We start from the raw sequence: 25,832 nt of genomic DNA on the forward strand, positions 1-25,832 counted from the left end.
AATACAGACAGTCCTCGACTTAATGATGATTCCACCTCAATATGGTATGAAAGTGGAATGCATTCAGGAGAAACTGTCCTTTGAATTTTGATCTTTTTTCTCAGTGCGGTATGCAGAGAAATTCTCATGATGTTGGGCTGTGGCAGGGAGCCACAGTCAGCTACCCGATTCCGAAGCCACATACCATTCTGTTTTTCACTTTTAGTACCATATTCCTTAAGTTACATGAGATACTCATCACTTTATTATAAAACAGATTTTGTGTAAGATGATTTTGCCCACCTGTAGGCCAAGGTAAGTGGGCTGAGCACATTTCACATGGTCTAGACTAAGCCGTGATGTTGGGTAGGTTAGGTGTCTTAAAGGTGTTTTCGACAACGCTATTTTCAATTTGTCACGATTAGCCCACTGTAAGTGGAGGAGGGTCTGTATCACTGTTTCTTTCTACCCCAGCTCACACTTGTCTTTCTTCTGCTGCTTCCTGTTGGCTATGGTCAGTTCCCCTTTGAAATGCTGCATGTTTGCAGATTGATGTCGAAGGGGCAAGTTTGACCTTACGATTCTTTTCAAATGGCTTCTCAGTGGGTCATGTGTTGTTTCAGCCTCTTTGCTTTCCACCTGCCAATTGTGCCCAGCCCTTACTAGCTTTATCGTCTTCCCTGCCTTAGATTGACGGTGTTGAATTTTCTAGTACCAGAAGTAGATCGCTTCTATTTTTATTTCCTTACATCCTTTCTATTTTTACTCTTCATTTCAAACTTTCTTTTAATTCATCACAGATGCTAAGTTTTAGCAGTCTTAATCTTCACAGCAAATATTTGCCAGGTTGTAATTTTGTATTTATTATCAACAGTCAAATTCAAACAAGGCTAATCTTGTTCTAATTTGGTTTGTCATAAACCCTAGTCTTGGTACTTAGAGAAAATAAATGTTAATTTCTGGGGTTTTCTTCAGTATGTGTTATTCGTTCATCCTTCACGTACTGCCGTTAGTTTTTTAAAAACAAAAATAATTTGGGATGATGGGAACCAGATTTGAACCTGAACCTTAGAAAGCATTTTGGTAAGAACTTTTTGAAGTCTGTAGAGGAGTGGGAGGGGGGATCTGCTGTGAGCCTGCTTTGATTACAAAAGCCTCCCCTTTGCACTGCCCCAGCGGTCCTTCCGACTGACCACACAACAGCGTGTTGACCGTGCCTGAGGCTGGAGCAGCCTGAGGGGCAGTGGCTGCCTCTGCCTGGGCTCCTGGGGGGTTGCTCTGCAGGCTGGTTGATGAGCTCACAGAGGGAGACCCCCTAGCCTTATGTGTGTGTGTTGGACACACATGCTGTGTGTGTCTTTGCTGACTGCGGGGCAGAACCCGTGACAAATGGCCAGGGATGGTGGTCGGGGGATGCCGCTGGTAACTGTGGAACATGTCATGAGAAGTTTTCTCCAACCCCAACTTCACTTTCGGAATAGATTTCGTAATCAGAGGCTAAATTTAGATTCTTCTTGCTCAAGCAATAGTTTTTGAAAGTACACGTCCATATTCTCCACTTCCTCCTGGCTTGCGTGGCCTCAGGAGCTCTGGTCTCTGCTCCTGGATGCCATCTGCCGTTTTTGTTGTTTCAGTCGAGAAGTCGTGTCCGACTCCTTGTGACCTTATGGACTGCAGCACGCCAGGCCCCTCTGTCCTCCACTGTCTCCTGGAGTTTGCTCACATTCATGTCCATTGAGTCAGTGATGCCATCTAACCATCTCATCCTCTGCTGCCCCCTTCTTCTGTCTGTTATTAGAAGAGCATTTTTAAGCTCACCTTTCTTTCTGTCAGGGAACCTGCACATCCTGGTTGGCCAACAGTCTCAGCTTAAGCTGTGCCTCCTCCAGGAAGCTCTCTCTGACCACTCCAGTCCAGGGCTGCCTCTCAGTATTTCAAACCAGCCGTCAGCTCCCTATGACTTATGGGCTGAATCCAGACCATTGCCTGTTTTTGTAATGCAAGTTCTATTAGAACATAGCTACATTCTTGTGTCTACATCTTATCCGTGGCTGTCTTCAAGATATGATGGCAGAACTGAGCAGTTTTGCTGGAGACTGTATGGTGTGTAAGCCTAAAGTACTTACTTTTTGGCCTTTTACAGAAAAAGTTTGCTGTCCTCTCTCCTAACAGACAGGGCTTAATGTGTACGCCTCTTAGCCTGATGTCTAATAAATACTCCCATTTTGCAGTTTGCAAAACTATTAAATTCCACAGTACTTTAGTGTTTCCCAGTGTATTGCAAACTGAACAAATAACCTCAAAGTTATCCTTGGAGATTGGGGCGAGCTCCCCACAAAAGACAGAGAAGATCTATGGGCAATTTTATTTTCAAAAGGCAATGTCCATGTTTTACTGTTGTCAGGGGATTGCAGACAAAGTCCTCAGGGCACAGTTTTATAGCTAAACCGGTTCCTTCAACCCAGAATTCTTACCTCATTACTGATCCCAGCATCAGAACAAAAATTTCATCAAATGTCCAGAAGGATGTGTGAAGACATAACAAATCATTTATGTTAAAGTTTAAACACAAACACAAACTTAGAATGTTAGCATTTACTTCCAAAACAGAACACCTCGTGGGGTCCTTTGAGACACTCAGGCATCCCCTTCTGCAGTAACCTGACTTGCATAGGTAGGAGGGTGAGGACACACGCAACACAGTGGCCCAGGGCTATAGACTCACGGTTTTCTGCTCTCTCCTGCCTAGCGGTCAGCCCATCCCCAGGGTGGAGTACACGCAGGAAGAAACGAAGACTTGGGGTGTTGTGTTCCGGGAGCTCTCCAAACTCTATCCCACTCACGCTTGCCGGGAGTATTTGAAAAACTTCCCCCTGCTGACTAAACACTGTGGCTACAGGGAGGATAATGTGCCCCAACTGGAAGACGTCTCGACGTTTCTGAAAGGTGAGCTTCACACGGGCTCTTTCAGGCTAAGCATCCGCGTGGGCTTGCCAAGGACACAGTGGGCAGCGATTGCCCTTTTCCCACACAAGGTAGGACTCCCTCTGGTTTAAAAAGAGGGGGCTGCTACGCCAGAACCTGGGCCACCCGTGAGAGGCAGGTGAACTATTGAACAGTTTATTACACTAGTGTTCACAAGTGAAACAGAAAAGCTTTATACTGGATGGAGAAATATCCTGGATGATGTTGAGCACAGTGACTTTCCTCTGGCAGGGAGTCGGTCAGTCCAATCCCTTGTCTAACGCGTTGGTGTGAATCGCACCCAGGGGGGTGGTAGCCGCCACCACCGGCAGTGAACACGGGAAGCGGAGTCACCTGGCGTTCGTGTCCTCTGCGTGGCCGCTGTCCTCACTGGCCCTGCTGGGATGGGAGCGGGGGAACTCTGGGCTCTCGCGGGGTTGGGGGTACAGGTGAAGCTTCAGGGTGGTCCTGCTTCTTGCTCAGTCCTTCACTGTGGCTGAGTCCTCGGGTTCTGCTCTTCTCTCTCTCTCCCCCCTGTTTCAAGCACACGGTTCTAAAAGCTAAAATCTTGCTGCCTGCCTCCCTCCCTGGAACTTCCTTCCTCGCCTGCCTTCCCTGTTTCTATCAGGGGTGATGGATTCTTAGGCTCAGGCGCTAAGGACTCCTGTTGCCTAAAGAGTAGTTTTATTGCTCCGGGCACAGGGGCTGCAGCAGGTCCACCCCTCTGAACTGTGTGTCCCGCCCTGGGGGCGTCCAGGAGCCTGGGAGTGTCCCAGGAATGGGCTGTGGGCAGCTCGTGGACGTTTTTCTGGTTGGTTGCTGGGGAGGTGATTGGGAGTCAGCATCAAGCTTCTGGTTCCAGCCAGCTTGTGGGCAGCACACAGTTAACTTCTTCCACCTGCTGGAGGTTTCAGTTTCTGCAAAACAGCTCAAAGAACATGGCTTAGAATATTGTCCATATTCCTTGAGGAAGAATGAAAAGTCCTTGACTTTGTTTAATGGCTGTATTATTATTATTTTGGCTTGCTTGGCTGTTTTCTTTTCTCTTCTTACTTCTCTGATTAAATTTATTCATTGGCAAAGAGTTTTCCACAGACAAAAGGCAGGCAGAGGACATGGATGGGGTCTATTCTGGGAAGGCCTCAGAGAGTCCTGCTCGGTAACACTCTTTCTGTGAAGTCCTACCCACCCCCTTCCTGCCACACTTCATCAGCCTTTGTAGAAGCTTCTTATTCAGCTGCAACAATTACCACAGACTTAATGACTTAACATGAACGTATTATCTTAAAGTTCTGAAGGTTAGAAGTTTAAAATCAAGGTCTTGGCAAGGCTGGATCCCTTTGGAGACTTCTGTTTCCTTCCTTTTCAGCTTCTAGAGTCTATCCGCATACCTTGCCACAGAGCGCCTTCCTCGCCTCACTCTGACATTTGCTTCCATCACCTGCCTCCTTCTCTGACCCTCCTGCCTATCTCTCAGAAGGATGCTTCTGCGTGGCCCCACCGGGATCATCTGGGCTGATTGCCCCAGCGCAAGACCCTTACCTTAACTCCATGAGTAAAGTTCATTTTGCCACCTAAGGGAATGCATTCTCAGGCCCAGGGCATTAGAGCAGGGGCTTATTAGAAGGGCCTAACGGAACTGAGCTTACCCCAGTCTGCGGGCACTGTCACTTCTAGCTTTGCGCCCCATCCTTCCATCCCCGTGCCGCACTCACACGGGGGCCTCATCATTGCACCCTTGACCCCAGCATCTCCTCCCCTCTCCTCTCCTGTCCGCAGCTTCCAGATGAAGCTCCCTAGAGAGTTCCTTTGTTCCTGGCATCCGTGCTCAGAAGCTAGCAGTGGCTTCCCCTTGATTTTACTGAGGTTGGCAAACTTTTAAATGTTTTTGGTAAAAGTCCAGATGGACCATAAATATTTTAGGTTGTGTGGGCCAAGAGCCAAAATTGAGGCTATTAGTACATACTTATATCACTGTTTAAACGTGAACATTTGAAAATGCAGAAACTATTCTTAGCTCACAGGTGTACATGAACAGGCAGCAACCTGGGTTTGGACTACAGACCGCAGTTTGCTGGCCTCTGCTTTGTAACAGAGGCAAATTCTTAGCTGCTCATCCTCAGCTCACGGCCCTGACCCCGTTCTCCCAGTGTGTCTCCTGCTGTGACCGCTCTGCACAGACCCTTTGTTCTAGCTGTGGGTCTTCATATCGTTACTTAGGCTCTGTGACTTGCTAGGAGAGTTGTTGTTCAGTTGCCAAGTCGTGTCTGACTTCGCAGCCCCATGGACTGCAGCATGCCAGGCTTTCCTGTCTGTCACCATCTCCTGGAGTTTGCCCAAGTTCATGTCCATTGAATCAGTGATGCCATCCAGCCATCTCATCCTCTGTCACCCTCTTCTTCTGCCCTCCCCCCACCCCAGCCTCAAGGTCTTTTCCAATGAGTCGGCTCTTCGCATCACGTGACCAAAGTATTGGAGCTTCAGCATCAGTCCTTCCAATGAGTATTCAGGGTTGCTTTCCTTTACGATTGGCTGGTTGACCTCCTTGCTGTCCCAGGGACTCTCAGAAGTCTTCTCCAGCACCACGGTCATCCCTACACCTACTCAAATTCTTTGTGTTCCTCAAGACTCGGAGCAAGCCCTGGATTCTCTCTGAATCCTGATCATACAGCCACCGTGACCTCTCCCTTTCCCGATTTCATCCCAGATCATGTGTGTATCGGGGGAAAGGCAGGTGTGGCCTGACAGCGGTCCCCTGAGAACCACCCTCAGCATGATGGGAGGGCCCTGTGCAGGGTCGCCATCCTTGGTATTTGTTACTGAAAGAGATTAAGAACCACTGATCAGTATCATCCAATTAGCCCCTAATTATGTGATACCTATGTGTTGTTTAACTAGATTCTGTGCTCCCTGATGGCCCTGCCTCTGGCTTGCCTCTTTCTTTCCCATGGAATTACGTATTATATATTTACCATGGGCTCGATTACTCCCGTATGAGGATTGCTTTTTACTGCTTTGTTTCTCAAACCCCAGTAGTTACATTCCCATTTCAATATTTTCCATATCTGTCACCCAATTTAATATTTTTATGAGGGGCAGTATGGTACAGAACAGATTCTGGGTGCAGAATGCCTGGGGTTGAGGCCGGCTCCACCAGTTCCTGGTTGTGTGACCTTAGATGGATGAATTGCCTTAGCTTCTCTTTGCCTCTATTTCCTCTCTGCAAACAGAGGTCATCATCTTATCTACCTTACAAGGTTGGGAGGGGAAACTAGCAATGTGTGCCTAAAGTTATTGCTGGGCACACATTAAGTGTACCAGAGTTTTAGTTATGATTACTACTATTATTGCTATTGTTTTGCATCATGCTTGGTGAACTGGTTGTCCTGGGTAGTCACTTTGCATCATTCATTGGTGAACAGCAAGCACAATATAAGTTGTGTGTATTTTTATTTCTTTTAATTGACTCACTTTTAAAATACCAACTTTATTTTAAAAAGAAACTTCTTAAGCAGTGGTATTCACAGATTCAAAGTTCTTGATGTAATAGATACACATTTTAAAGTTTATAAGAAAATAAAATATATAGCTATTAAAGAATGTCCCCTTGTACCCCACATGTGGGATACTGGCATAGAATATAAAAAGAAGAAAATACACTTATCTTTTTGATTTTCAGTGGGGAATAATGAATCTACCTGGAAACTTTTGGAATGACCTTAATACTGTTAGAATCATAGGCTTGAGGATATCTGAGAATAGGGTTATTTCCCTGTAGGTACCCAGGATCCCAGGGTGGACTTGTTTTATACACTTAATTGGTTTTTATCTTTAAAAACTATTTCTAACCATTCAGAAGTGCTTTCCGAATGAACTGAGGTTTTTAAAATGGGAGCCTTTACAGTGCTTATATCAGAGAGAAGAGCCCTCCTGTCATTTTTTTGTGGGCCCTGATGAGCAGGAAGCATGAGGCAGTCTTTAACTGGGTTAGCCGTCTAGTGTGATTTTCATAGATCTTATTGTATCCTGCTTATTTTTTTTGTCCTCTTACCACAAACCTATAGAGCATGTAGAGCTTTAGTGTATCTTTCAAATTGTCATAATTAATATAATTGTTTTCATAATATCAAAGAAATGGGATATGACAATGTAGAATGAAGGGGTTAGGGGGTTGTTGTTGTTTAGTAGCTCGAACGTGTCCAACTCTTTGTGACCACATGGACTGCAGCACGCCAGGCTTCCCTGTCCTTCACCATCTCCCAGAGCCTGTCCAAACTCATGTCCATCGAGTGGTGATGCCATCCAACCATCTCATCCTCCGTCGCCCCTTCTCCTCCTGCCCTCAATCTTTCCCAGCATCAGGGTCTTTTCCAGAGTCAGCTCTTCACATCAGGTGGCCAAAGTATTGGAGTTTCAGCTTCAGCATCTGTCCTTCCAATGAACACCCAGGACTGATCTCCTTTAGGATGGACTGGTTATATCTCCTTGCAGTCCAAGGGACTCTCAAGAGTCTTCTCCAGCACCACAGTTCAAAAGCATCAATTCTTTGACACTCAGCCTTCTTTATGGTTCAGATCTCACATCCATACACGACTGTTGGACAAACCATAGGTTTGACTGTCAATAAAAAGCTGTAGTATGAACCGATTCCATAATGCTAGTCAACGGGCTAAGTTGGCAGCGTGTTCACTGACCACATACATACAGGAAGTATTCTTATCTAGGTGTGTCTTTAGAAAGATATCAAGTGATACACGGTAAGCATCACTATATTTTATTTATATTTTTTAGCAACTTCATTGAGGTATAGTTTACATAAAATAAAATTTACCCTTTGTAACTGTACAAGTCAGTGATGTTAGTAAATTAATAGAATTGTGTAACCGTCACAACAATTCAGTTTTACAACATTTCTATCTCTACAGAAAGTTCCCTTTTGCTCCTTTATAATCAATCCTTATTCCTATCCTTAGCCCTGGGAAACCACTGATTTGCTTTCTGTCTCTAGCTTTTCCTTCTTTGGACATCACATAAATAGAAGCACAAAATGTGTAGTAGTCTTTCACATCTGATGTCTTGTAAAAGAATTTATTTCTTACCAAGGCCACATTGGTTTAGACTATTAGGTAAGTTTCATGTGTACAACCTTATATGTCTATTTCTGTGTACAGTCTAGTGTGCTCACCACCAAAAATTTAGACTGTAGTCTTCTTCTGTGCATTTGAGCTTTCTTATCCTAATTTGGCCTCTGAATTCAAATCCTTAATTTTTTTTTTTCACCTTTCTTTGCATTTTAATGAATGTCTTGTTCCTCTGGAAACCATCATTCGTGAGTGGATTTTAGTTATCAGAAGCCACAAATGTGATAGCTGTAAGCAGTGTATGTCATTCAATTGTCAAGAGTTTTAGGACCTTGATTACATTGTTTCTGGAGCGTCCTTAAAAATAATAGGAAGCCCTGCTGGGGCCGTCAAGTCCTGCTGCGTTAATACTTACTTGACTCTTTCTGTTACCTCTTTAGAAAGATCTGGCTTCACGGTGAGGCCGGTGGCCGGATACCTGAGCCCTCGGGACTTTCTGGCGGGACTGGCCTACAGAGTGTTCCACTGCACCCAGTACGTCCGCCACGGCTCAGATCCCCTCTACACCCCGGAGCCGTGAGTACCCGCGCTGGAAGCCTGTGTGGGGTGGAGACCGCCGTCCCAGTGCCCACTTTATTTGAGACAAGTTGGGTCCAGGAACCCTAAAGACCACTGTTCCTCGGGCCACCAAGCTCATCACTCTGCTTTTGATGCTGTTTTACCTGAATAGTCTTGTGATTAATGGACTGCCAAGGTCTTCGCTAGGGAGCAGGGAGCCTCGGAGGTTCAGGCAGTAAAGTAGCTGATGACAGCAGAAGTGCCAGGGATTCCAGCTGAGTCCAAAGCCCCCCGCCTCCCTAGGGGCCCTGACGCTCACTGACAGGCGGGTCCCTCTAGGGTCACTACATGGCTTTTATTTTTTACGTTTTATTTTTATCTCCTTTCAGCTTCCCTGAAAATGTTTTCAGGGCAAACAAAGGTTACTTATAGGACTCCAGACATTTGGGAAAGAAACACTTGTTAGAGTGGATGAGTGCTCAAAGAATTGCTGTTACAGTTGGATAGGCCATCTCTAAATCTGGCCCAGAGGGTTTACAAATGGCCCTGTTTACAAATAGCAGGCACTTTGTTAGCTCTCTGAATAACCGGCCCTCCTGAGACCTGTGGTAGCGTGCCAATAGGTATGCAGAGAGAGAGGCCAAAGAAATGAGATTTTAGCCACAGAGGTCTATAGAATTGGGGGGATAATGTGTTATATTTTTACCAAAGTACTTGCTGCCAATTCATTCAGCAAACATTTATGTGCAATGCTAGCAGGGAGGTGCAGCGGATTCAAAGATGAATAAAATATAGCAGCTGCTTTTTTTTTTTTTTTAAAGCCTCTGACTTTTCTGGCAGGAGAGATAGAAGCATAAACAGTTACAAAAGAGTGTGGTAAGGGGCCATATGTGCAGAGTGTTGGAGGAGCAAAGAGGAGGGAGCGGTCCAGAGAGGCTTTTCAGAGGAAATGTAACATGAGTAGGGGTCTAGAAGGGTGGACAGGAGTTTCTCTTTGGATAAGCAAAGTGGGGTGAGGGGGACGCTTTCAAGTCAAGGAAACAACCAGTGCAAAGATATGGAGGCAGGGAGAGGCAGAAATGAGCAAGGCTGATTACTTCAGAGTAGCCAGAGCACAGGTACGTGTTAGGGGTGAAATGATTCTTCTGTCCACAGTTTTGTTGTTAAGTCACTCAGTCATGTCCAACTCTTTGCAACCCCATGGACTGCAGCATGCCAGGCTTCCCTGTCCATCACCAACTCCCAGAGTTTGCTTAAACTCATGACCTCTCAGTGGATTATGCCATCCAACCATCTCATCCTCTGCCACCCTCTTCTCCTTTTACCTTCAGTCTTTTCCAGCATCAGGGTCTTTTCTAATGAGTCGGCTCTTTGCATCAGGTGGCCAAAATATTGGAGTTTCAGCTTCAACATCAGTCCTTCCAATGAATATTCAGGGTTGCTTTCCTTTAGGATGGATAGGATTGACTGGTCCACAATGTAAACAGTCATTTGTCAAAATAGGGCATTTGGACATAGTTCTGTAGGCAGCAGGGAGCTATCCAAGGCTCCTCAGCATGATGAAGTCATCATGTTTAGGGAAGCTGATGGGGCTGGGGGCTGGGACATATGGAGCATGAACTGTCTGGGAGATGCAGGAAGGAATGCAGTGTGTAAGGCATCAGTAGGACAGCAGGAGAGGCCACCTCTGTGAAACGCTTCCTTAAGATGGAATTTACAGCATTTGCGACTGTAATGAGGGTGAGAGGGTCCCTAAGGCAGTGTTCAGGTTTTTAGATTGGGAAGCTGGATCGGTAGTTGTTTCTCATAATACTGGAAAATATCAGAAGGGGCTTAGGCCTGGAAGAAAGAGGGAGACAACAGGGGGCTTTGAGTTTGGAGCACCCTGTCTTAGAGAGGCCCATGGAAGGGACCTCCAGATGGAGGAGCTCCTGGTGGTTGGAAGTCAGAGCTGAGAGCTCAGAAGTGAATTTTAGTTCCCGCTGTTGATCTTACTGTTCTCTTCTTTCACAACTCCCCTGACCACACAGCAAGAGGACGCTGAAGGAAAGCATGGAGACTTGCGATTCGCAAACTTGGGATTGTTTGTACAGGCTCATTTTTATGAATTTTATTTACTTTTAAAGTTACTCTTATTTTTAAAATTTTTTTTTTTTTTTAGCCAAGCCACATAGCATGTGGGATCTTAGTTCCCTGAGCAGGGATCGAACCTGCACCACTTGCATTGGAGGCTCGCAGTCTTAACCACTGGCCCACCAGGGAAGTCCCCTCTTCTGTGGGTTTTATATCATTCATTTGTCTCTTAAATGATGATGATGATTTGTGAGTCGGTGACGCTTGTACACGATCCAGCATTCAGAGCTTACAGAAGGGCCCACTGTGAACATTGACTGTTTCCCTTCCTCTGCTCCTTGACACCCGCTGCGTCCTCCCTGGCGGCAACCACATCCTTCCAGGAATACCCTGTGTGGACACAGTGCTCTGGAAGGAGCCCTTCAGTCCTCAGGTCCTGCAGAGTCCCAGATCTCTTCCCAGCCACAGGCTGTAGTTTGAATCTATGAAATTCTGTTTCCTGCCCAAGCACTTTCACAGGCATTGTCTTTTAAATGCAATCCCATTCCCTCAATTGAGAACCAACAAGAGGGCAGTTTCTCCAATTTGCGGAGTTCAACTTGACTCCTGCGCTTGGTGCTTGTACCCTGCTTCCAAATAACTGCTTCTAGCTGCTGAACTGTTGTGGTGGAGGCAGCACTAATAAGACAAAGGTGAGCCCTGAAGACGCAGCTAGCAAAGAGAGTGAAAGCAGCAAAAACATGTTATCTGAAAAAAAGCTTTATTTTCCATTTTGGTCTGGATAGAATGTATTTTGATATCCCCACTCTCAATACATTATTGACTTTCAAACATGGCTTGTTTTACCATTTTACATTTTAAAACTCCAGTGTCTCTAAGCCCGCCAGGAACTGGGACTTGAATTTAAAATGGCAATGGCAATTTGGGTTTGCCCCGTGGGGAGTGGTCTGGCCTGGGGGACAGTAGAGGAGAGTGTCCTGGAGAATCAGCAATTCCCGCTCAGGAAGAGGAGGGAGGAGCTTCTTTTCCATGCATTTCTACTTGGACTGAAAGGTCACTGATCCTGCCCGAACGGAGATGGTGTTCTGGCTCTTTCTCCCTTGGAGCACTGCCCCAGGCAGGGATTCTGCACCTCGTTGATCAGCCTACTTTGATCAGCAAGCACCTTTGTCACTAATCAAGTATTGAAGTTTACAAACGATTTCCTTAAAAAAAAATCAATTGGGTCAAATTCAAGGTTGTTGCAGTAATAGCGTTCTTCTCAGTCCGTGGAAAGACAGAAAGAAGCCAAGCTCCAAGTTGCATGGGTGTGTGAGCATCACACCTACCGTGGGGGCAGGACAAAAATGTGAGAAGCCCCACAATCTCCTGGTCCCCTTTCTGCCTCTCTGGGGAGTCCCTGTGGGCTGTGTCATCCTGTACCCTCTGGCCATCTCGTGTTTTAGAGCAGGGTTTCTTAGCCTTGGCAGTATTGGTATTTTGAGCTAAATAATGCTTTGCTGTGGGCGGCTGTCCTGTGTATTGTAGAATGTTTAGCAATATCCCTTGCCTCTACCCGCTAGATGTCAAGCGTAGGCACCCACCCCTGCCAGATGTGACAACCGAAGTTGTCTCCAGACATTGTCAAATATCCCCAGGGGGCAACATCTTCCCCAGTGCGAGCCACTGTTTGAGATATTTGACAGGTCATCTTAACATGGCTACTCTGTCCGACAGTTACTGTACTCTTCGAAGCGAGCTGTAAGCTTTGTTCCCTTTCTAAAACACCAATGTGAGCATAGCATTCTCATGTTTAACCTCTGTTGGTTCCCTGTTACATTCAGGGGGAAAATGTCTGAGATCATCCAATCATATCTTCTGTCTCTCTTTCTGCCCCTTCTAAAACCTTATGCTCCAGCCACACTGGACTTCTCACCATCCTGGGGGCCCTGCTGGTTCTTGCCTCCATCTCTTTGCACAGGTGGTTCATTAGCCCTGGAATGACTCTCGTGAGATCATTTTAAGTCTCAGGATTAAAACTCAATTGCAACCTTTCCTGTGAAGACTTTCCCAGGCAGTTCTGGATATTCCTGTAGCCTTTTGCCTTACTTCTATTTGAGCACTCACAGCCCTGCATGGTAATTGTTTGTTCATGTGCTGGTCTCCTTCATCAGACTATAATTAACTCAAGGCCAGCTGGCAAAGGCAACAGAGGAACAAGAAGATCCAGACTGAGTTTGGAGTGGATCCCCAAACCTGGCGTCCAGAGTGAAAACGGAGGCCAAGGTGGGCTGGAGCCGCAAATGCCGCTGCTACCAGGAGGTGCCCGATTAGGGAGCCATATGCAGAGTGCCAGGCTCCGTCCGAGATCTGTGGGGAGAGGGGCCCAGGGGAGGCCTGGTGGCGCCCCGTGTGCCAGGAGCGGCTACCCCTGCAGGGTTGCAGATCCTCCACCCCCTCCCGCAGCTTCACCCTGATTTCAGGAACTAGGCTGGACTCCCTTCCATCAATAAGTCATTATATAGTCAGTGTCTTCAGGTAAAGTCATGAACCATTAATGGTGGAATTTTAGGCATCAGTTGCAGCTTTGAAGTCTGACCATTTGGAAGAGTCTTCTCTCTAAATCATCCCCAGGAGGGGCGGCCTGGTCTGTTCACCTTTTTGCTTTGAGAAGGCACGTTGTTTCAGATGGCAAAACTAGTTGTTCTCTGTGAAGCTGAAGGAGTGGACGTAAAGGAAATATGAAGGTTGTTTCCTTCTTCCCTTCATGAATATGGGGTAGAGCTCAAGAAAGAAAAGGAGACCCGACTGCATGGCATGTGGTGCTAAGAAGGTGTTTCCCCCTTTGGGTAAAAAAAACCCCGAATTTAGTTTCACCTTAAAGGCGGGAAAGCTCATTGCCCTCCTTTAAAAAACAGTGTCAGTCTGTGAAGTGTTCCGACTTCTATATGAACGTCTTAAACGTGACAGAAAGAAGAGATACGCTGAGACTATATCTGCAAGCGTTGATGTAGGTCCCTGCAGGACTGTCCTCTGAGTGGATAGAGCATTAGAAACATCTCTGGATTTGTTTCTAGAAGATTCTTGCTGCAGAGGGACACTGGAGAGTCAGTGCAGGAAAGTCTTGGGCAGTGCTGTCCACGTTTGCAGTGAGTGGGTAGAACAGTGAGCATCTCTGGATTTGTCTAGAAGAATCTCTAGAAGATTCTTGCCGGAGAGGGGCGGTGGAGATGCAGTGTAGGAAAGTCTAGGGCACACTGCAGCAAGCGAGTTGGAGGGAGGGATCTTGCCCTGGTCTTGTCTCTGGTGTCAGCTTTCAGAGGCGTTCTGGATTTTCAGCTGTTGTATGTATCCCCCTTCTTCCTAGTTCTGCTTTAGTGCATTTGGTTTTTCTTCCCCAGACACTTCCTTTTAGGGGGTCTGTGGTTTCTATTCTTCATAGTTGCAACAGACTTCTTGGCTGTGTTTTATGCAAAGTGATGTTGAATTCTTGCTCTCTGAATTTGCCTGTGCATGTATACTTGCCTATATGATTTTTATTTTTATCTGTAGTCCTGATGGCCAGTGGTATCTCAGAAATGTAGAGCTCTTTAATGAGAAATATGGTTTAATAAAACCATATTCTCCTGGGGCCAAATCTCATGCTTTTCTTCAGAAGCTGTGTGGACTGACTGAGGTCTAGGAAAGGAAGGAGGGTAAAGCATGAAGGGCCTATTTTTTTTCTGTTTTACAGAATATTTATTTGGCTTTGTGATGTGGGATCTTTGCATCACGTGGGATCTTTCTGAGGCTCGTGGGCTCTGTAGTTGCCCTGCAAGGGAGTAGTTGCCCCTGGCAGGTGGAATCTTAGATCTCCAGCAAGGAGTCAAGCCTGGGTCCCCGCATTGCACGGTGGGTCCTTAACCCCTGGACCACCAGGGAAGTCCCAAGAAGGTCCCATTTTCTGAAGTATTATAATCTAGTCTTGTTTTCTCCAGTATAGGCCAAACCCAGCCATCTATATTTCTGGGTGGAGACCAGAGGTGGCCAGATAGTTCAAGGTTCTCTAGCCTTCAGTTCAGTTCAGTCGCTCAGTCGTGTCCGACTCTTTGCGACCCCATGAACCACAGCACGCCAGGCCTCCCTGTCCATCACCAACTCCCGGAGTCCACCCAAACCCATGTACATCAACTTGGTGATGCCATCCAGCCATCTCATCCTCTGTTGCCCCCTTCTCCTCCTGCCCCCAATCCCTCCCAGCATCAGGGTCTTTTCCAATGAGTCAACTCTTCGCATGAGGTGGCCAAAGTATTGGAGCTTCAGCTTCAGCATCAGTCCTTCCAATGAACACCCAGGACTGATCTCCTTTAGGATGGACTGGTTGGATCTCCTTGCAGTCCAAGGGACTCTCAAGAGTCTTCTCCAAACCACAGTTCAAAAGCATCAATTCTTCAGTGCTCAGCTTTCTTTATAGTCCAACTCTCACGTCCATACATGACCACTGGAAAAACCATAGCCTTGGCTAGATGGACCTTTGTTGGCAAAATAATGTCTCTGCTTTTTAATATGCTCTCTAGGTTGGTCATAACTTTCCTTCCAAGGAGTAAGCGTCTTTTAATTTCATGGCTGCAATCACCATCTGCAGTGATTTTGGAGTCCAGAAAAATAAAGTCAGCCACTGTTTCCACTATTTCCCCATCTATTTGCCATGAAGTGATGGGACCAGATGCCATGATCTTAGTTTTCTGAATGTTGAGCTTTCAGCCAATTTTTTCACTCTCCTCTTTCACTTTCATCAACAGGCTTTTTAGTTCCTCTTCACTTTCTGCCATAAGGGTGGTGTCATCTGCACATCTGAGGTTATTGATATTTCTCCCAGCAATCTTGATTCCAGCTTGTGCTTCTTCCAGCCCAGCATTTCTCATGATGTACTCTGCATATAAGTTAAATAAGCAGGGTGACAATATACAGCCTTGACGTACTCCTTTTCCTATTTGGAACCAGTCTGCTGTTCCATGTCCAGTTCTAACTGTTTCTGTAGCTTAGAAACCTAAAATATTGCCCAGAGCAGTGTTGAAACACAGATCCATAACACAGCACTCTGACCCCTTCTCCTCTGCTTAGGGAGAAGACTGGCATTTTCAATATAACATCCGTTCTTCAATGTCAGTTCTTCGAGGTCAAACCAGTACAGTATGTGTCTTTCCAGTAGAGTTCTTGCCAAAGTAATAGTGCAGTTTTTGCACCAGAAATCCCTTTAAAAAATGTTTTAATGAAGACATTAAAAAAGATTTCTTCTATTTTATTTTCAGATGTTGTGCTGAATATGCTAGTAACAAAAATATCCTTGGCACAGCATAGTGTAAGCTTATTCAGTCAGGGAGTCCCCATTCAGGGCTGCGTTGATGACTGATGATTCCAGCACATGCTGATGTGAGTCTGTCCTGCTCTTCCCCCGTGTGTCCCTTTTCAAATCAGAGAGCAAATTTTCCCCGCCAGGAAATAATTCATGACACCATGGGCTCACACTGCAACGTTTATTGTCATAATATTGCTTAATGCATTTGCATTCAGAAAAATATTTCTTGTTATAGTTGAACATTTCAGGGGCAATTAATGTTATTTTAAAATATAACTGTTTTAAAGTTTAAAAAAGGTTTTGCAGTCAGGTGATTTTTCTTATAATTGCTGCTGTGTTTCTATTTTATAAGAAAAATAAAAGTGAATTATTTCTAACGCTGGTTTTCATCTAAGCCGAGTCAGTGAACTTAATGCTTAGTCCTTGTGTGTTACAACAGAACCCTGTCTAACATGGGCAGATGTCATTCATCTCCTGTTCTTGTGGCTCTGACATTAATCCTTATTTGTTAACTAACAGTACCAGCAGCTGAAGACAGAGGCTTTCACATTGATAAGAAGCTTGACTACCGCTCTCTGGATCAAACAGATTCCTTTCACTGGACCTTTCCTTTCCCAACTTTCCCTCCTTGCTGTCTGAGACATCCTGGGTCTGTGGATTTGTCTGATCTAAGCCCTGACTGTCCTGGGTGTTTTTAATATCAGGGCCTGCTGAAGTCAGGTCTGGGCATGGTCTTCCTGGTGAGCTGGGAAGATGAGCCAGAGCTTTATAGGGTTGAACCTTCATCCCTGTGAGCTCTTGTTTAGCTTAAAGTTGCCTCCCCCACAGATCAGCCTCATCTCTGCCAAGTGTGATGCCAAGCTTCCTGCCCAGCCAGCTGGCTCCCTCCCCAGCTCTGTCACCGTTTTTGCCGTTCAGGATAGCAGAGCAGCATTGTACCAGTGATTCTCAGAGAATGGCTTGTTCTCAAAAAGCTGATCCCATCTGGCCTTCCTTTCCCGAGTTTTAACAGGAGTTCACACTCCGAGCTTAGCAGCCATCTCCTTCCTCAGAAGAATTTTGGTTTGGGCTATACCCAGGGCTTCCCTGGTGGCTCAGATGGTAAAGAATCTGCAATGTGGGAGACCTGGGTTCGATCTCTGGGTCAGGAAGATCCCTGGAGGATGGCATGGCGACCCACTCCAGTATTCTTGCCAGGAGAACTCTATGGACAGAGGAGCCTGGTGGGTTCATGGGGTCGCAAAGACTTGGACATGACTGAGCAACTGACACACACCGGGGTCAGGTAGAATGTTAGAGGCCCTAAAACCTGGGAGTGTTTTCACCCCTTCCATTCTCCAACAGAGATTAGTTCAAAAACAATAGCAGAAGAAGCAATTAAATATATGTATATATATACATATATATGTGTGTGTGTGTGTATTATTACTAACAGTAAACATGTCTCTATCAACTATTATATGCCAGGCACTATTTTAAGCATTGTAAGTGGATGAACTCAGTACTCACAACAACCTTCTAAGTTCTGAGTTACTTTTATAATTTTGCATGTATGGATGAGGCAATTGAGGCACAGAAAGGTTAAGTACCTTGTTCCAGGTCACACAGCCGGTAAGGGGGGGAGTCAGGGAGTGGTGCCGGCGTCTGTGGGATTGACTGCTCTTCTGTATTAAGCTCACCCCACAAGAGGGGGCACTCGTAGTAAAGAACCCACCTGCCAATAGGGGTTGTTATTCAGGAGACGTGAGAGACATGGCTTTGATCCCTGGGTTGGGAAGATCACCTGGAGGAGGGCATGGCAACCCACTCCAGTGTTCTTGCCTGGAGAATCCCATGGACAGAGGAGCTGGTGGACTATAGTCCATGGGGTCACAAAGAGTTGGATGCGACTGAGGCGACTTAGCACACAAGCCCAGGAGAAAACTCCAAACTTGTATGTGTACTAAAGTTGAGTAGTTTCTTTCTCGATTTTCCAATTACAGATTTTATATAAAATAGTTGAGAGTGACACTTTCTTTCTTTAATCTGGCGGCTCTGCTTTGCCAGGACCCTAAGTACTGGATGTGTCTACTGGGTGGTCTTGTGCCATGCTATTCCATCCAGTGATGATCCAACTACCAAGCTTTGTCAGAAGCCCACTCTCTCTTTTGATCTTCACAGGGCCAGTTAGCCCGCCCCTTCATCTGGAGGAGGCATCTTTTATTTCGCTAGGAAAAAGGAGGGGAGGTGCCTCTCTCCAGAGCAGGGGTGCAGATGGGAGGATGCTGTGTGCACCCTGAGGCAGAAGGCCCTCTGGACCACGTGCCCGCGGTCCAGGCCCCGCTGGCAGCTCTGTGTGACTGTTGGCAAACCACACTTAACCTCCCTGTGTGAGGGCTGATGAAGTAAGGCTTTGATCTTCGCAGAGAAAAAGGCTTTATAGAAAATACCAAATAGGTCCACTCTTCCCTTGTCACCTCTGAAATTCATGTGGAAACTGATGTGTTTGAAACATTCCAGTCACTCTTAGTTACAAGGACATGTTCCTAGACCCAGCCTCCCAAGTTTTCAGTCATTGTATTTTGTCTAGTTTCGTGAGGTACCTCAAAGCAAAAATAAGCCCTAGGAATTTTTATGCAAGCCTTTTTTGTCTCAAAAGCTCTGAGCATTCTAACAATAAACATTCTGAGAACTCCACCACCACCCCACACAACCCTATACATTATTTAAAACCTGTGCATTTTAAAACCATATTTGTGCCTGAATGCCAGCTAGAGCCCTGTTGTTCGCTTAGGCTATTAATGGTAGTGACTTTTTGGGGTAAAGCTTTCAGTTGTAGGAATGTATATATTTTAGCAGATTCAAAGCAGGATTTCTTTTTCCCCCATCACTCCACCCCCACCAAGGTTCGCCATCCTTGTGTGGTGTGTGTCATCCAAAATTAGCATCCATATGCACCCACAGCAGACTCACAATTCATACTCCCTCGGTGCCAGGTCATAGGGAGAAGCTCATTCATGTACCTTCAGGCGTGGAAGATGGAGATGATCTGGGAAAATTTTTTTAAGGAATATTTGCTTTTTAAGATTGCAAATTGAGAAGAAATTCAAGGTGAGTGAATTTTAGGCAAGGAAGAGGTAAGCACTGGTTGTACCTCTTCACTACCGTGTAGAGAAACAGGTAGAGAAGGCCCCACAAGAGAGAAGGAAAAAGAGATCTGACATTTCCCCTGTCAGCTCACGTCATTCTGCTTGTGGATGTGGGGTAGGCAGGATTGTCGCCATTTTACAGATGGTAATTCCAGAGATCAGTGAAGTCAGATCATTCCCCTATGTACGCATAACTTGCTGTTTGGTTCCTAAGTCGTGTCTAACTCTTTGTGACCCCACAGACTGCAGCATGCTAGGCTTCCCTATCCTTTTCTATCTCCCAGAGTTTGTGCAAACTCATGTCCATCGAGTCAGTGATGCCATCCAACCATCTCATCCTCTGTCATCCCCTTCTCCTCCTGCCCTCAGTCTTTCCCAGCATCAGGGTCTTTTCCGATGAGTCAGCTCTTCGCATCGGGTGGCCAAAGTATTAGAGCTTCAGCATCAGGACAGTTGACTAGAAAATAGCAAGGCCAAGATCAAGTCCAGAACCCTTATGATACACTGGAGATTAGGAAAACGATGCTTGGGGTTCCTGTGGATTTGCCTCTCTGTGGTGCAGTAGGGCCCTACCATCTTTGCTTTATTCTGTTAAGTCAGAAAGCAGTTGCTGAACATCTAACATGTGCCAGGCTTTCCTACGCACCAGGAACCCAGAAATGAACATGGCATGACCTCTGTCCTGGAGGAACTTACTGCTGCTTATTGAAGTGATAAAACAGATTCAAAAAGGACAAAACCTAAGAACTCCATGAGATAAGGACCCTTATAATCTCCAGGTTATAGATGAAAAAACAATACATCTGTGCTGTCCAATGTGGTAGAGATGTGTCTATCTACGTTTATTAATTAAAATGAAATAGAACCATGAGTTTAGTTCCTCAGTAGTGCTGGTCACGTTTAAGATGTTCAGTAGTCACCTGTAACAAGTGGTTGCCGTATTGGATGATGCAGATACAGAATATTTCCGTCATTGCAGGAAACACTATTGCACCACGCCGCTCTAAGTCACTTTATCAACACAGGAACGTGCAACATGGGCTTGTTCTGACTCCAGATTATAAACTGATAACCATTATGTTACATTGCTTCCCTAATATCTAGTGAAAATTTGGGGAGAGGGAGCAGACAGGGGAAGAGTTAGAAATCTCTTTTTATTCAGGAAATAAGAAATATTTAGGATGATGGGGAACAGGAGACATTAAGTACAGATTTCCCCTGAAGCTCTTTTGTGGTACTTGAGGACCTGGAAACGATTTTTTTTTTTTTTTTATTGAATCAGGAAAGTTAGTACTTGCTGTTTATGGAACCAAGAGGTGACTTTTGCTAAGAGTTATCCTAGGATTTTGTCTTACTTACTTTTAAGCCTCAGTTCCTAACATAGTACTTAATATTTAATAGCTGTACAAGAAATGCTTCTTGAACTAAATTAAAAAAAATTAAGTGTACTATCTTTTGCCCGTCTCAGAAGAATTGCTGTGAAGAAGAGTAACATTGGTGGCTTTCCTTATGATTCCTAGGGGGAGAAAAGGAAAGAAGATTTCCGCAAGGGCAATATCCAGATGCTCAGCTTCATGAAAAGAGGGCCTCATACGAATGTATCTGTGCTCTGACAGGGACATAAGAGGGAGTGATCACAAGAGCTGCCTAAAAGCTTATCTGGGCCAGATTTTACAGTCTGCTATTTTAAAACTACAGAAACTCTGTATGTGGCTCTAAAATGAGAACGGAGAAAAATTGCCTCAATACCAAATTAATTCCTGTTATTATCTCTTTAGTGAAGTGAAAACAAAGTCACCCCTCCCCCACCCCCCCCCCCCCCATGTGTCCCAGTGTGTTATCCCGGATTACTTGCACTTACCCACCAAATGTTGTGTGAAAGCTGGAAAAAAACAAAAACAAAAAAAAACCCACCACTATTTCGGCTCCCAGCTCATCCTCCTGCTCTTTTCATCAATGTGACCCTCCCCCACCCCCATCTTCCTTTCCTTCTCTTCAGGATTTAGCTGAAGTGTTGGCTTCTGTGTTATTTAGAACAAACAAAACCTATCAAAATAGGGTTTCAAAGACAGATGTGCTGATTGGGGATGGGAAGCAAATGCGGCATGCTCACTCACTTCTTAAAAGCTTTAATTTACAGCAAAAATAAAAAGTTGTTCAATACCAGGCAGGAGGAGTCAGCTTTGAAAAACTGACTGATAAGCGAAGAATGCTAGATTTGTTTTGAATTTGAACTTAACAACTAGGACCCTTCTTTTCCCAGCAGCAGTGATCACAACTTCCTTAGAATGATTTCAGAATTCCCTGGGGACGTTTTCACCCAGGTCCCTTTGTAAGCTTTAGACTCCAAACAGGGCTTATCAGAGAAGATTCCAATTTAGAGCAGCAAAAAGTTTAGTGTCTGATATCAGCTCTAGCTTTTCTTCTTCTTCTCTTTTTCAAAAGGAGACATGATGTTTTACAGTGTTAACACTTTTGAAAGTTCCCATATTTCCAGCGAACAGAGTGCTTTTGTGAAAAGGGCTCTGAGAAGCATTATTCAGGCGAAATGCATCAAAGGGATGCGAGTTGAAAAGAGAGGAGTTTGCCGATGTGGAGATTGAAGGCAGCGTGTGCTGACAGGTGCAATTATAGCTAGATAATTGAATGTTTTAAGAGAGATGCGGTGCGATCAGGCAATAGTTATGAACTCACATCGGAAACCCGTTCATAATTAGATATTCAGGGATCCCGCTGTGGATGACACAGTGTTGGGACCATGAACTACTTTAGCTGCTGGACATAAAAGGGATTGCACTTTGTAAAGTAGTGTGAAATAGCATGATATCAGCCCTATAGAACTTAATTGATACAAAGTTTGAAGAGAAGGCTCAGCCTTCTCCCTCAGATTCCCAATAGTCTGGAACCTCTTTCAGCCTCTGAGTCAGAAGTCAATGCAGCTTCCAAGTCTTTTGGTCTCAGAGAAGCTAAAGAAAATACCAACTTTTTAACTAGCAACATGAAACATCTCTCTCTGCTGGTTGAAGAGTTTCCAGGCACTTCAGTTTCCTTTCTCTACACAATGTGCCTTAGCCAAAGAACCTGGAATGAGACCAGTCCGGTGTTTATCTCTGAGAATATTCCACCAAAGTCATAAAAGATAACAGCTCTATTTATGGTCTTGAAATTTCGGTGCTTAGAGCCTTGGCTCGGTGAGAAGTGGGGTTACTATGTGAACTACATCTAAGTTTCTGTAGGGGTCTCTGTGTGGGCTGAGCAGTGAGGACAGCACAGGCCAGCAAAACATAGCAACCGTTTCTGCTCAGAACAGAGCGGAGGCATCCAGATGCTTCATCAGTAGATCCGTTAGACTTCCGGCTTCAGGCTTTCCTTCCTAATGAAACAATATAACTCATTCTGCTGTGTTGTATGATTTTTTTCTTTCAAATTTTAATTTCTTTCCTCTTCTATATATGGCTGGATTACCTTATCACTGTAATGTTATTAAAGACTCTTAAGCTGACTCTGAGTTATAGGTTTCTGATAATGACACCTTAACTCAAAACCCAGGTGATAGCTCCTTTTCTACCACAGAGAATCGACTCCTTGAAGACTTTGGATCTCTCACATTTTCCTTCATTCTTTTTTAGCTGCTACTTTTCACTTTCCCTTCTACCTAGAAGTGTTTGGACTCCATTGGTGCCTCGGCAGGTATTAATAGTAGACTGTCCCCATCAAGCATTTAACAAGCTCAAAAGTGAATCCAGTTTTGCACCAAAAATCCACCACCACAGTAACTATGACCTATCCCAGTCTCACATTAGAAAGACTTCTTCTCACATTAATAAGACTTCTTTGGAAGTGAAGGTGAAATTACTAATGGGATATGAAAACATTTAGCATCACACTCAGCACATAACAGGAGCCTACTCTATGTTAGCTTTCTTTCTTTCCTCCTCCTGTCTCTAACTTCTTTACAGGTAAAATGAGGGCTTCTGATAACATTTAAATTCCTCTGATGCACTAAAATCCAGTGAGTCTGATTGTCTGCCTTAAGCAGTGTGATTGGAGAGTAACCTCCACATAGTCTTTTCCACAAATTCAACTTCTGTGCAAAAAAGGAGACTCTCAGCACACAGTTGATGGGGAATGAATTTGGATTTTCTTTCAGTATCATGTCCATGCATTCTTGTTTGGCTGTCCTCTCAACCTGATGTACTGGGAAGTGGCTGGCCAGGGCTGGACGTGTATTTTGAGTTGTGGGAATGAGGTTTTCTGACTGAGGCATGCCATCTGTTTTACGCTGGTATCCGTCATCTCCCCTTGCCTCAACCTCATAACCCTCCGGCTTACTTTCTGCCTGTATTAATGGTGGCAGTACCTGGCATTTATGTTGTAGCATCTATTTGAAGTAATAACACTTAAGAGAAGGCCAGGCCATATCAGGAAGCATCTTTCAATTACTACCTGGCTCATTAGTTTTGTCGAGAAAATGAAATATGGTCTGCTTTTTGACTCATTTCCAGAGAATCATCGGGGGAAGCATTGCGGTGTTGTTTGGTGTCAGGAAACAGTTTGTGGTTTACAGCAACGACTCAGGAAGGCATCTGCTTTGTCTCATCGCGGCACATGCCCGCCTTTGCCTGGTCATCTGGCTCCAAGTGGAAGCCCAGGCAAATGAGAGAGGATCTGAATTTCTGTTATGACCCAGTTGAGGCTGGACAAGGCAGAGGACTGGGGGTCTTCCACTGTGAAGGCTCCAGAAGTTGCTTGTGTTACAGACATAAAATTTGGTCTATGGGAAAAGCCCCTTGATGACAATATGGTCCTCTGCTCTTTGCCAGTGCCAGAAAAGTGTAACATGGGATGCAGTGTGACTTCAGGGTTGAGAGCAAGAGTTTAGAAATCATGATAAGCTGGATTCAGATTTTGGCTTTATCACTGTTTGTAGCAAGAGTCAACTTTTTTCTGTAAAGGGCCAGCTAGTAAATATTTTAGGCTGTGTGGGCCATATGATCTCGGTGACAACTACTCAACTCTGCTGTCTTAGTGAAAAGGAGCCATACACAATACATCAGTGAATAGGCATGGCTGTGTTCCAATAAAACTTTATGTACAGAAATAGGCCACAGACTCAATGTGGCCAACAGCTGCAGTTTGCCCACCCATGATCTATAGAACGTTACACTGTAAGTTACTTTAATTCAAGTTTCTTCTGAATATTAAAAGAGATGATGTATGTAACAAAACACTTAGCACATGCTTGGCACGTGATAAAATGCCAAGTATCTACTGCTGCCAAATATCTACTACTTGAAAATAGTAGATACTTTAATATTAATAGCAAAATATTAAAGTACTGTGTATCCTATAATTTAAGACGCTATTTGTTGTAGGATGCATATGGATTTCAGTTGTTAAAATGTGATAAAAAATTCTTAGGACTGGTAAAACTTAGTAACAGTAATTAATTATAGTAACAAAGTTTTATTTAGAATTTAGGCTTTTTTCTACCAGTGATAATTTAACTCATCTAACATTTCTCTGTGATGTTTTTCTTGTCAGAGACACATGTCATGAACTCCTGGGACATGTCCCTCTGCTTGCGGATCCTAAGTTTGCTCAGTTTTCACAAGAAATAGGCCTGGCATCTCTGGGAGCTTCGGATGAAGATGTTCAGAAGCTAGCCACAGTGAGTTCCTCTTCAGCCTGAAACCCACTCTGTTTATGTCCTTTGTAAGATGAGGGAAGCTTTAGAGGCACCATGAATAGTAAGGCAAGCATTCTGGAGAGGGCGTGGCGGCTTTATTTTCCCCCATGTGTGTTCCTTTGTAGCACAACGTGTACTTGGTTTATTAGCTGCCAGAATCTTTGTATTTTATCCTCCTCATTCAGGGGCTAGCTCTTAGATAGTAAGCATTTTAGGCCTGTAGGTCCTGAGGTCTCTTTCATAACTGCTCAGCTCAGCTAGCGTGGTGTGAAAGCAGCCACAGACAGTAAGGAAATGAATGCGTGGGTGGATTTCAATAAAACCTTATGTATAAAGCCGACAGCGGGCGGATTGGCCTGTTTGCTGACTCTCCTGCTGCTGCCGAGTCGCTCAGTCACGTCCGACTCTCTGTGACCCCCAGCACTGAAGCCCGCCAGGCTCCTCTGTCCGTGGGATTTCCCAGGCAAGGATACTGGAGTGGGTGGCCATGCCCTCCTCCAGGGGACCTTCCCGACCCGGGGATCGAACCCTCGTCTCTTACGTCTCCTGCATCGGAAGGCACGTTCTTTACCGCCAGTGCCACCTGGGAAGCCCCTTGTTCTAGTTCAATCTTTATTTTCTAGAATTGTTTGTAATAGTGAAAAGTGTGCATTTACGGTAAAGTAGGAGTTGAACTCAGGAGACGTGAGACGTGGGTTTGGCCCCTGGGTCAGGAAGATCCCCTGGAGGAGGGCATGGCAATCCACTCCAGTATCCTTGCCTGGAGAATCCCATGAACAGAGGAGCCTGGCGGGCTACAGTCCACGGGGTCACAAAGAGTTGGACATGACTAAAGCGACTTAACGTGCATGCAGGAGTTGTACTTGGGATTATTTCTGACTAGTCAGTATGGGTTTTTCAGACTCAATTTGAGCCAGCATTAAGCAGCTCATGCTAAACAATTACTATAAGTACAAAACCAGAGAAAGATTGAATAGATACTATGATCTCAGCAAGGTTCTTTGCAAAGCAAGTCATATGAGAGGAAAGGTGTAATGTTGGCA

The 25,832-nt window shown here is 45.0% G+C and overlaps 1 protein-coding gene across 4 annotated transcripts in view; it reads left to right on the forward strand.

Annotated features, from left to right (window-relative positions):
• The window catches only part of TPH2 (tryptophan hydroxylase 2), a 108,277-nt gene that overhangs the window by 36,782 nt on the left and 45,663 nt on the right, over window positions 1-25,832 (forward strand). For all 4 annotated transcript variants that reach the window (XM_043879566.1, XM_043879576.1, XM_043879585.1 and 1 more), the window contains 3 exons: window positions 2,729-2,925; window positions 8,465-8,600; window positions 24,645-24,771. In XM_043879566.1, the coding sequence (XP_043735501.1) occupies window positions 2,729-2,925; window positions 8,465-8,600; window positions 24,645-24,771 (460 nt within the window). The remainder of the gene's footprint in view (window positions 1-2,728; window positions 2,926-8,464; window positions 8,601-24,644; window positions 24,772-25,832) is intronic.

Source organism: Cervus elaphus, chromosome 3 (genome assembly GCF_910594005.1).
Source record: "Cervus elaphus chromosome 3, mCerEla1.1, whole genome shotgun sequence".
NCBI classification, from domain to species: domain Eukaryota; kingdom Metazoa; phylum Chordata; class Mammalia; order Artiodactyla; family Cervidae; genus Cervus; species Cervus elaphus.